We start from the raw sequence: 12,918 nt of genomic DNA, 5'->3' as shown, positions 1-12,918 counted from the left end.
GAAGGAGTCTAGAGTGTCTCAACCTTTAATGTGAGTTAGATCTTGTGAAACCACAGAGTCAGGGAGCGCACTCCTAGAAATTCCAATTCCATGCATCTGGTCCAGGGCCCAGTCATCTGTGTTTCTAACCAGCTCCCATGTGATGCCAATGCTGCCATTTTGGGACTTCCCTTTTGTAGCCGGGACAGCTGATCGGAACCCAAAGGAAAGACGATAGTGGAGCTCTTGAGTCTGCTGCATCTAGGGGTGGCGGGGAGGGAAAGGAAAGCGAATCTAAGTGGCTTCATTTGGTGAAGTCTCTTTAACAAGACCTCCCTTTCCTCTTTCACAGAAGCAAATCCAGAGAAATTTAACAGTCGTTTCCGAAATAAAATGTTTTATGCAGGGGTAAGTATAGATTTCACTTCATTATTACTATTACCTATCACTTCACACTTGTTCACTGTTAGTAATAAAGATTCTGACTGCATTAAAAATTACACATCTAGTGTTTATATGGTTATACTTATATGTGACTAGGAGCTCTGGTGGCGTTGTGGTAAGGCATTCAGGTAAGGTGGGTGGTTCAAACCCACCAGCTGCTCCACCATAGAAAGATGAAGCAGTCTGCTTCCAGCAAGATTCATAGCCTTGGAAAGCCTATAGGGGTTGCTATGAGTCACAGTAAACTTGATGGCAGTGGGTGTGGGTTAGTTTGGTTTACCTATGGCTAATGCTTAATGTCTTGGCTTAAGAAGGTTGTTGTTGTTATGTGCCGTTGAGTCAGACCCGGCTCATAGCGACCCCTCCTTGGGTTTCCCAGGCAGTATCACTACAGAAGTAGATTGCCCAACCTTCCTTCTGAGGAGTGGCTGGTGGGTTTGAATCATAAGAATAAAAGGGTGTTTTTTCTTAAGTTCATTGTCAGAAGGAGAGCTGATGTTCATTGTCTTTGAACTTTAAAGCCCTTGAGGTCCATGCATGTTGTAGAGAGGTGGTAATATTCCAGGAGTGGCATGAAAAGTCAACACCAAAGAACTCATGGAAGCCATCAGGGAGAGGGAAGTTAGTTGCATTGAAAGGTGTATGGGGTGTGCAGTGAGAATGTAGTTTTCACAGGTGCGTGCATACAGGGATATTTGGATGAAAAATAGAAACAACAGGGGACATTTTTCATGGATGTATGTATGAGAATAAGGGAGGCCCCTTCTTTTTTCCTTTCCTCTTGTTAGGCAAATCCCTCAGGGTAAATGGCCAGAGGAAAGAAAAGACCTCCACACTATCGATAAAGGAAGTGTGGTTTAAATTTATACCCTGCACAGAGGGGTGTCAGATCAAAGGGTGGTAGGGAAAGCACGCACAGTCGCAGGAGCAGGAGCAGGAGGGGCAGTCACGGTGGGCCTTCAGACGGGTCCTTAGAAATAACACTCTCCTTCTGTTTCTGTCTCTTCTTGTGACCTGAAATTCTGTTGTTGGTTATGGTAGAGAGGCAAAGTGTCCAGCTTGGTAGCCACTGCACTGCTTTACTTGGATCAGCAAATAATGGAGACCTTGTTTTATATTTTTGAATAGTTTGGAACCACTGGGAACAGTCCATTGTATAGAAGCAAGGATTTGATATAATCATGTAACTAAGCTTTTTTTCTTCTTCTTCTTTATTGTCTTGTGCTATAGGCAGCCTTTTCCGATTTCCTACAGAGGAGTTCTAGGGATCTATCCAAACATGTTAAAGTTGTCGTAAGTATTGAGTATATTGATTGTTTCATTTCAATATAAGTATATATACAGAAAAAAAAAAAAACAACCCAGAACCTCTGAATACCAATTTGTATATGTAGGTTAAGGAGTTCTTGTAGCACATCGGTTAAAGCATTCGGCTGCTAGCCAAAAGGTCAGTTGTTCCAGCCCGCCAACTGCTCCATAGGAGAAAGATGAGGCAGTGTGTTTCCAAGATTTACAGCCTTGGAAACCCTGTGGGGCAGTTCTACTCTATCCTCTAGAGGTGCTGTGAACCAGAATTGACTTGATGGCAGTAGGTTTGGTTTTAGATTCTATATTTAGATTAACTATTAGATTGTATACAACTTCAGAGATAATTTACATTCAACAAACATTTAGGAGCACCCTCTATGTGCTCATAAACACATCATCAGTTCAAGTTCAAGTTGAAGCTGAAGACAAAACCAGTCCATGAGAGCCAAAATGCGACCTTGAGTATATCCCACTCGAGCTTAGAGACTATCTGAAGAATAGATTTGACACATTGAACACCAATGACAGAAGACCAGACGAGCTGTGGGATGACATCAAGGACATCATATATGAAGAAAGCAAAAGGTCATTAAAAAGACAGGAAAGAAAGAAAAGACCAAAATGGATGTCAGAAGAGACTTTGAAACTTGCTCTTGAGTGGAGAGTAGCTGAAGCAAATGGAAGAAATGATGAAGTAAAAGATCTGAACAGAAGATTTCAAAGGGCAGCTTGAGAAGACAAAGTAAAATATTATAATGAAATGTGCAAAGACCTGGAGTACAAAATCAAAAGGGAAGACCATGCTTGGCCTTTCTCAAGTTGAAAGAACTGAACAAAAATTCAAGCCTCAGTTGTAAATTAAAATATTCTACTGGCAAAATGGATCTTGGCTTGGAAAGATGTTTACTTGTGTTTTACTGACTATGCAAATGCATTTGACTGTGTGAATCATAACAAATTATGGATAACATTGAGAAGAATGGGAATTCCAGAGCACTTAATTGTATTCATGAGGAACTTGTATGTAGACCAAGAGGTTTTTGTTTGAATAGAACAAGGGGATACTGCATAGTGTAAAACAGGAAAGGTATGCATCAGGGCCATATTTTTCCCCATACTTACTCAATCTGTATGCTGAGCAAATAATCCAAGAAGCTGGGCTATATGAAGAGGAACATGCTTTTGTTTGGATTGGAGAAATAACCTGTGATATGCAGATGACACAACCTTGCTTACCGAAAGTGAAGAGGACTTGAAGCACTTACTGATGCAGGTAAAAGACTACAGCTTTCAGTATAGATTACACCTCAATATAAAGAAAACAAAAATGCTCACAACTGGACCAATAAACAATATCACAATAAATGGAAAAAAAGATTGAAGTTGTTAGGGATTTCATTTTACTTGGATCCACAGTCAACACCCACGGAAGTAGCAATCACGAAATTGAACAATATATTGCACAGGGCAAATCTACTGCAAAAGGTCTTTTTAGTGTTGAAGAGCAAAAGGATAAAAGCTGGAGATCCTGGATGGAGTGGGAGGAAAAATGTGGAACAAAATCCAAAAACACAATAATGACCAGAATTACTGGTCGGATGGAGTCTGGTGGGACCCCCAATACTATAACCCTGGGATACGCTTTGGGCCTGGAATAAAACTCACTCCTGGGGGCTGGTTCTTAGCCCAATAGTAAACAAGATGTACACTTAGACCACTCAACCCAAGGTGACGCACCCACATATTCTATGGAGATGCATCCCTTGGGGCAATTGACCACGGGACACCAGAGGGGACAACATTCGCAAGGAGGAAATGCAGGACACACAGGAGTGCATGACTGTGAGGGGCACAGGGGGGAGGGGAAGTTACTGGGCAGGGAGGGGAGGAGACTGGGTTAGGGTTGGGGAGGGTAAATGGGGAGTGAAAAACCAAATGTACGTGGAATGTTGAATGCAAAACAAACTCTGCTCTGTAAACTTGCACCTAAAGCACAATAAAATAAATAAATAAATTGTTGAAGAGCAAAGGTGTCACTCTGAAGGCTATGGTGTTCCTGACCCAAGCCATGGTATTTTCAGTAGCCTCATATGGATGTGAAAGTTGCATAATGAATAAAGAAGACCAAAGAATGAATGCATTTGAATTGTGGTGTTGGCAAAGAATATTGAATATACCATTGTCTGCTAGAAGAATGAACAACTTTGTCTTGGAAGAAGTACAGCCAAAATGTTCCTTAGAAGCAAGAATGGCCAGACTGTCTCATGTACTTTGGCCATGTTATCAGAAGGGACAGGTCCCTGGAGAAGGATCATGTTTGGTGTAAAGTCAAAGATCAGTGACAAAAGGGAAGAACTTCTATGAGATGGATTGACCCAGTGGCTGCAGTGATGGGCTCCAACGTAGCAACGATCGTGAGGATAGCACAGGACTGGCGTTTGCTGTACCTGGGGCTCCGTGAGTTGGAACTGACTCGACTGCATGCAACAGCAATAACCACTCTACTGGGAGGCACTGTCCTCACTGCTGGGGATAAAGATTAATAAGAAGACTGGTATCACTTTTCACGTAACCCACATTTCAGTGGAGAAGAAGGGCACATTGCGGAAAATGGAACTAGGGTTATCACTTAGCTGTTCATCCTATATGGTACAGTGAGACATGATAAATCTGACAGTGGTTGGGGCAGGGAAACTTTTATCATAGAAATGAGGTTGAATTGGGTCTTGAAGTATAAAGAGGCACTCACCAAACACAGGTCTTTATTCCAGGGTTGTGTGAGAAGTCTTAGTTTTAGGACAATGCACTGGTTTCATGACCTTGTGCTCACTCGCTCTCCATCCTGGACAAAGTTTCTCACTGTGAGTGGAGTGTCTGTGCTGCTTCTTCCTGGATCTCTGTCTGGGTTTTGGACACACACTGCCTTGAGGCACAGAAAGGGGAAAGTTATCCTTTCTGTATGGGAAACACAGAAATAAACCCACTCCATCAAATCACTTCTGACTCATAGTGACCCCCCTACAGTTTCCAAGGCTATGAATCTTACAGAAGTGTATAGCATGTAATCAATTTTTTTAAAAAGATATAAAAGGTTTTCTCATAGTAGCCGTGTTCAGAGAAAGACTGAACATGATTTTGTTGTGTATATTCTATAAGTAAATGAAAAAGAATGCCAGAAAGAGGCAAACACATAGAAGAGAAAGCAGGAATGAAAATATAGCATGTCTTAATTTAGCATGGAGAAACCAAAACCCGTTGCCGCTGAGTCGATTCCAACTCATAGCAACCCTCTAGGACAGAGTAACTGCCTCATAGGCTTTCCAAAGCTGTACTCTTCACAGAAGTGGACTGCCACGTCTTTCTCTCATGGAGCAGCTGGTGGGTTCAAACCACTGGCCTTTTGGTTAGCAGCTGAGCACTGTTGTGCCACGAGGGCTCCTTTATCAAGGAATATGTGAAGAATAGGACCATGTGAGTAAGGGAATGTGACACTCCCTGGGTGGTGAAAGCGGTTAAGTGCTTAGCTGCTGACCAAAAGGTTGGGGGGTCAAGTCAACCCCGAGGTACCTGGAAGAAAGGTTGGGTGATCTGCTTCTGAAAAATCAGCCATTGAAACCCCGGAGGACAGGTCCCTCTGACAAACACGGACTCGCCGTGAGTTGGAATGGACTCGGTGACAACTGGTTGATTGTTATCATACATGTTTCTCATACATGTATGGGAAAGAGAAAAGGATATGATCAAAAGCTAATGAGCGTAGAGGACTATTCAGGGTGTGAGAGAACACCAATTAAAATTTGTGATCTCTAATAAAGCACAAGTGCCTAAGACACTTGACTGCTAACCAGAAGGCTGGCGGTTCAAACCCACCTGCCACTCCTCAGAAGGAAGGTTGGGCAATCTACTTCCGGAGTGATACCGCCTCAGAAATCCAAGGAGAGGTCACTATGAGTCGGGTCCGACTTGATGGCACACAACAACAATAAAGCACAAATGAAACAGATTTTCTGAATCAGCTAGAATAAGAGAGGAAGGATAGTATAATGATGCTGGGGGGGTGAAAAGGATGGAGGGGCAGCTAGAGTGGTTAGGTGGGTATATGACAGCAGATCATCTGACCTTTGCTGCAGGGTGAAGTCTGGTGAAATAGTTAATAATCCCTCATAGGCATGTGAGGTGCTTGTACGACTAACTTGTTGCCTTGAGTCGATTCCAACTGCAAGTGACTCTATAAGACAGGGTAGAAATGCCTCAGAGGGTTCCCAAGGTTGTAAGCAGACCGCCTCATCTTTCTCCCATGGAGTGGCTGCTGGGTTCAAACTGCTGACCTTTAAGTTAGCTGCCAAGTGCCTAACGACTGTGCAATCAGGCTCTTTGCTTATTTGACTACTACACAAGGACCCAGAAAACCATCAATGACAAGAGCCTGCAGTGCAGCATTATTTGTCTACTTCCTGTGTTTACTTCCTGCTGTTTAGCTTTGCTCATATGTGAGCTCATACACAGGAACACGCTACACATGCCAACATTGTCCTATGTGTGTGTGTGACATCGGATAAAGGTTGGAAACTGCTGTTAAAGAATTGTAAGATTTAAGTGCGACCATGTATAAGGAAACGTGCACACTACACACTGTCAGGCACTCTTTTACAAGTTCCTAAGTTCCTAGGGCCACTGACATGTTGCTTAGGAAGAAAAAGAAAAATTGAATTTGGTTCTGAATACAGTATTTCTCATCACCTTTTCTGAAATGTAACCAGGCTGCTGTGTGTGCTATTCATGTATCACATTCCATTCTGAACAGTTTTATTGACAACACTCACTTGGATCATTGATGATGTCTACATTTTTTCTTATTGGTGTAGTCATTGATAAACTCAGTTCCAAGCCCTGAAATGGGAGAAGTCATGGTTCCTGAGTAGTTGGACATATTGTAAAGACACCCAAGTCAATGTCTAGAAGTTGATGCTTACCTATATGATGTTTAAAAATATTTTGCTCATTTGGAGTTCTAAGATGTCCTGGAACTAATTTTGAGAACGTTTATGAAAACGAGTTTTTATGGAAATCAGTGGGGAGAAGGATGTAGGTGCTAGCAACCATCTCAACTGCTCGGCAAACCACTGCACTTAGACTGAAAGTCCTGTTGAAGAAAGCTTTAAACACCCACAGGGCAGCTCAGAAGGCCTCCCTCCTCTGCTCCAAAGAGAAGCTGATGGGAGAGTCCCTTGGTGAGTTGCTGAGGTTCTAGGGAAGCGAACATAAAAGCAGGCATTCCTGATTGACATTGAGAAGTCTGCAGTCATCACTAGAGGTTTTCCTCTTGATTTTTATCACAATTGGGAAATGAGGATGCGATGTTAAAGCCTTACGTTTGCTTAGTGAAAGGACTCAGAGAATCCTCTTGAGGAAGGCACTAACCAGTGAGGGGATGCGTATACAGAGGCATGGAGGCCAAGCTGCCCTTGCCCGTGGGACCCAGCGCCATCTTGACACTCCAGTAAATTAGATTAGCTCCAGAGTCTGATCGAGGTTTTTAAGAAATTAAATTGATAAGAGCAAAGTGTACGTGGTGAGAGCATTAATTTATACTTGTTCTAGTTGTTAGGGCCGTACAGTTGATCGTGACTCATAGCCATCCCATATGACTGAGCAGACCTGCCCCATGGTGTTTTCTCGACTGTAATTGTTGTGGGGGCAGATCACCAGGTCTTTCTCCCAAAGAGCGTGTTGTTGGGTTCGAACCACCAACTTTTCATTAGCAGCTGAGTCCTTAACCATTCTACTATCATGGCTTCTTACTCTATAATTAGATACCTTTTCAAGAGCTTGTAATGTACCTACCTTTTAAATTGTGTTCAAAATACAATGTTTAATATTTCCAAACTAAAAAAAAAAAAAAAATCTCAAAAAGCAAAGCGATTAAGTGGCTATCTTCCTTACTGTTCTCTGATTCAGATGACAATAAGGGAGAACGCTGTTGCCTTAATCTTGAGCTTCTTTGAAGTGTTCATCAACCTCTGAATGTTGATCCTACAAACCTAAATGCCTAAAGATAATCCAAGATAAGAATAACAATAGTCCTTTTCATGGTGAGAAACAGAGAAAAATCACTATGGTGAAATGCCAGCTTCGTTTTTATGTGAAAAATGAAATAAAGCCATGCTCTGAACCCTCAAAAAAAAGCCAAACTCACTGCTGTCGAGTCTGTTCAGACTCATAGTGACCCCTCCTTGGGTTTCTAGGGCAGTACCACTATGGAAGTAGATTGCCCATCTTCCTTCCGAGGAGTGGCTGGGGGTTTTGAACCGCCAGCCTTCTGGTTAGCAGTCAAGTGCCTTAGGCACTAGGCCACCAGAGCTTCCACTCTGAACCCTAGTCTTGGTAAAGCTCATCAGAATAAATTGTTAGTCACAGTAGTTGGCATTCACTGAAGCAGAGGTAGGGGCAAAAGGAGGAAGAGTAGGGTCCATGCTTTTGTCACCCCATTGTCTTGACAACCTTTGAGACTTGAGTCTACGTCAGAGCCTCTGACCTTTCTCTTGTATTGTTTCAGTGTGACGGGACCGACCTCACCCCAAAGATCCAGGAGCTAAAGTTCCAGTGTCTCGTATTTTTAAATATACCCAGGTGAGCTCTGGTCACCCGGCTTCCTCAGTTTGATGTGCAGTCTGGTTTGATTTGAGCCTATCTGTCAGAAAAATGCCAGGCATAACTGCTGGTGGGACTTTAAAAAATGGGGCAACCACTGTGGAAAATGGTATGGCGCTTCCTTAAAAAGCTGGAAATAAAAATACCAGGCGATCCAGCAATCCCACTGTTAGGTGTATATCCTAGAAAAGGAAGAGCCATGACATGAACTCATCCGGGCACAGCTCTCTTCACCATAGCGAACAAGATGGAGACAGTGTCAATTCCCCTCAGCGGGTACATGGTTAAACCAACCGTACACACACACAGTGGAATACTGTGCCACGTTAGAGAACAACGATGAATCCGTGAAACATCTCATAACATGGTTGAACCTAGAGGACATTTTGCTGAGTGACGTCAGTCAATCACAAAAGAACATATATTATATGAGACCACTGTTGTAAAAAGTCAAGAAAAAGGTTTCACACAAAAAGACATTCCTTAAGGGTTACCACGGGTGAGTGTACTCTCTGGAGGGTAGACACATACTAAATTGGGTGAAGGGGGAAAAAAAGAAAAAAAAAATTGCAGGTGTGGACAGTGGGAATCAGCTATCTTGATGGTCCATTAGAGGTTTACAGGTCTGACAGTGCTGCTCACATACTTGGTTCATTCAGTGTTCTCAGTAACACGCGGTGTCCACGTCCCACATGAAGCCCAGATGTCCCTTTGATTGTAATGTTTACACTGAATTCTAAGGCGCTGCTCCTCACGTCAGTGGCAGACTTGACTGAATTCCTGTGCTCCGTATCACGAAGCTTCCTTCTCCTTTGTAGAAAACCACCCAGCTTGATTGGAGTGTGCAATTCATTCAAAAGAATCACCAGATGATCACTTTGGTAAAACAGCATCAATCAGAGTAGTGCGTGGCAGCCAGGGTTTCAGCTGTCTTTGGTGCTATTATATACCCCAGAAGAAAGGAGTATTTAAGATGAAACAGTCTCACAATAAGCATATTACCTCCGTGGCATAAAATTAGACAGGAGGCTCACGCGCCACGACTGAGGGACGTGGATAGCCTTTTGCTTTCTGCGCACCAGGCAACTGCGACACAACAGCTGCAAATATATTCCTTTTAGACAGAATTGAATTGATGTGTGAGCTATATGTAAATCTGTGTCTGGGAAAACATGTTTACAATCCCCTGAGGACATATGGCAACCCTCAAGTAGACGTTACTGTCCTATTCCGGAAGTGTTTTCTGCTTAGTTGTTTAAGTGGAAGGCCTAAGTTCTGAGCAATTGTTTGTTGTTGTTGTTATGTGCCGTCGACGACTCTTAGCGACCCCTCTTTGGGTTTCCAAGGCAGTATCACTACGGAAGTAGGTTGCCCCATCTTCCTTCTGAGGAGTGGCTGGTGGGTTTGAACCACCAGCCTTCTGGTTAGCAGTCAAGTGCCTTAGGCACTATGCTACAAGAGTTTGTTAATCTTCTTTAATTCTTTCTTCTTCTGCTTCCTCTTCTCTTTTCCTTCCCTCCTGCCCCTCTGGATCCCTTTCCTCTACTTTCCAATTTTCTTGATTTCTCCTTGTCTTTCTAACCCCGTACACACAGAATCCTGTGAGTGCTGCAACTCAATGGCATGGCCTGGTTTTCCTGGGTCACATAGGTTTTCTGCCTTGGACAGGGTGCACTCTTAAACCATTTTGTTTTTTTTTAAATCACTCTCTGTTTGTGGAAAATATTTGCGTTCTCCTTTTCTGACAGGTATCTGCCTTACACAGGTTCTGAGTTTCGCAGGTTTTAGTGTGTAATCATTGAATCTAATTGTATAAGTCCCGCTGGTAATTTTGAGGGGAATGGAATAAACATACACCTACTTGTCACTTACTAGCTCATTATCTAACATTTCATGTTTACAATAGTGAAGATCTACCATCTCACTAGTTTGCTCATTAAGAACATCCATCTGACAGTGACGAACGCCAAGGTACGAGGTGAGAGTAACACTGGCTGTGATGGTTAAGGTTATGTGTCAGTTTGGCTTGGCCATATTCTCAGAGGTTGGACAGTTACATAATGATGCAATTTGGCAGTTATGTAATGATGAGATTTGGCAGTTACACAACAATTTAGTCATTCTCCATTTGGTGATCTGATGTGATCATCCTCCATTTTCACGTAACGCTGGTTTTCATATAATGGACGACCTGGTCTCTGGAAGCTAACCGTGTCGGTAAGTGAGGAGTAGGTGTAATTCTGATGTTGTTGTCTTGCAGATATTGTGCTGGCACAATGCCCTGGGGAAATCCAGGAGATCACCATGACTTTGAGCCTCAGCGCCATGATGATGGCTATATTGAAGTCATTGGATTCACCATGGCCTCTCTGGTGAGCAGCATGGCTATTTCAATGAATGGAATGCATTTTAGTCCTGGCTTGGGGTCATTCCCTTCACAGGACTTCAGTATACTTTTCTCTCTTATTTTATCAATTTATAAACTTTATGCAAGATGGAGTTGCTTAGAAAATAGAAGAATAAAATGCCATTATTTAGGTCATCAAGAATATTGACACACATTTGAACTTCAATAAATGAGGATTATAGGTTCATTTTCCTGCTGAATTTTCTTCCGCAATGATATGCTACATTGTTACGCTTACTTGTAAAAGCGTTCTGCCATAGAAATATCATCTTTGATACACAAACCATGCCATTTGGTGCTTCTTGGTTCACTAATGACTTGAGTAAGGAGCTGTAGTGATGCAGTGCTTAAGTGCTTGACTGCTAACCAAAAAGTCTGTGGTTTGAACCCACCTGCTGCTCCATGGAAGAAAGATGTGGCATCTGCTTCTGTTAAGAATTACAGCTTTGGAACTCTTTGGGAAAATCTGCTCTGTCCTATAGCATCTCTATGAGTCAATATGGACTTGACTGCAAAGGGATTTAAAGATTGAGTTGTTGCTGATATGTGTCGTGGAGTCAGACCTGACTCATAGCGACCCCTCCTTGGTTTTCCGAGGCAGTATCGCTATGGAAGTAGATTGCCCAGACTGCGTTCTGAGGAGTGGCTGGTGAGTTTGAACTGCCAGCCTTCTGGTTAGCAGTCAAGTGCCTTAGGCACTATGCTACCAGAGCTCCTAAAGATTGAGTCTCTAGATAAAAAGGAAACTGATCATTTGCATTCAGCTTCATCTCATGCTCTTGGGAATGGGATAGGCATTTCCATAATCTCAAAATGCTGAATGTAGAAAAATAGCATTATTGTGGCATTAATGAATATCCAGTTGCCACAGTATTGAGGCCACCTGGGACTAAAGTTTTGTATGCTTGCCTTAAAAAAGTAAATGTATAGCATAAGTGTAACTTTAAACAGATTTTAACCATGTATTCCCACTTACTAAATGACGATGGGGCTAATTAAAAAGTCTGCTTATTATTGTGTGTAAATCAGGCCACACAATTGATTTATAAAGCAAATAAAATGAAGTTTCTACTTGTAACCTTTGGTCAGCACTTGGTGGTGCTATACCTTAGGCTTGAGAGCAAGAAGGTTGCAGTCCTTGTTCTAAACCAAGCAAAACAGCTGTCTTTTGCACTCATTTCATGGCTTACAAATTGCTTGTCCTCAAACACATCACATTAATCATGTTTAACAACAGAGCCTATTGCAATTATGGCCAGAATACCCACCTCCTGAGATGGTGGTGTTGCTTGTTGAGTGGACTGTGTCTAGATTGAAATGGTTGTTATGGTGTAAAACATGGGGCTGAGATTGACCTGCTTTTCAGGGGGTGGTGATCACATACAGTACTTCCTCTCTAAAGTCTTTTAGGCTGATGACAGGCAAAGACACAGTCAAGAGCAAATTAGATTCAGTTCATGAAGGGTATCTGCGAGGATGAATTCTTGGAAGTGACAAAAACATGTTGGTATGTTGTTAGGTGCCACAGAGTCAGTTCCAACTCACAGTGATGCTGTGTGCAACAGAACAACACGCTGCCCGGTCCTGCACCGTCCTCACAGTCTCGCCATGTTTGAGTCCATCATTGCAGCCACTGTGTCAGTCCGTCTCATTGAGGGTCTTCCTCTTCTTCATAGACCCTCAGCTTTACCAAGCATGACATCCTTCTCCAGGAGTCTGTCCCTTCTGACAACATGACCACAGTATGAGAGACGAAGGCTGGCCATTCTCTCTTTTAACGAGCGTTCTTGCTGTATTTCTTTGAAGACTGATTGTTCATTCTTCTAACAGTCCTTGGTACTTTCAGTATTCTTCACCAACACCACAATTCAAATGCATCAATTCTTCTGTGGTCTTCCTTACTCAGTTGTTCAGCTCCCACATGAATACGAGGCTACTGAAAATACCATGACTTGGGTCAGGTGCACCTTAGTCTTCAAAGTGGCATGTTTCCTCTTTAACATTGTAAAGAGGTCTTTTTGCAGCAGATTTGCCCAGTGCAATACATTGAGTTCTTGACAGCTGCTTCCATGGGCGTTGATTGTGGATTCAAGTTAGGTGAAATCCTTGACAACTTCAATCTTTTCTCT

At 42.6% G+C, this 12,918-nt stretch overlaps 1 protein-coding gene across 1 annotated transcript in view; it reads left to right on the top strand.

The window, feature by feature from the left end:
• Positions 1 to 12,918, top strand: part of DGKI (diacylglycerol kinase iota) — a 380,807-nt gene that overhangs the window by 163,223 nt on the left and 204,666 nt on the right. The window contains exons 18-21 of the mRNA XM_042782691.1: positions 332 to 387; positions 1,654 to 1,716; positions 8,288 to 8,361; positions 10,643 to 10,754. Of these exons, the coding sequence (XP_042638625.1) occupies positions 332 to 387; positions 1,654 to 1,716; positions 8,288 to 8,361; positions 10,643 to 10,754 (305 nt within the window). The remainder of the gene's footprint in view (positions 1 to 331; positions 388 to 1,653; positions 1,717 to 8,287; positions 8,362 to 10,642; positions 10,755 to 12,918) is intronic.

Source organism: Orycteropus afer, unplaced genomic scaffold (genome assembly GCF_000298275.1).
Source record: "Orycteropus afer afer isolate SDZICR_OR568_19922 unplaced genomic scaffold, OryAfe1.0 scaffold00413, whole genome shotgun sequence".
Taxonomy (NCBI): domain Eukaryota; kingdom Metazoa; phylum Chordata; class Mammalia; order Tubulidentata; family Orycteropodidae; genus Orycteropus; species Orycteropus afer.
Note: the sequence above shows the minus strand (reverse complement) of the source record. Positions and strands in the feature narration are given on the sequence as shown.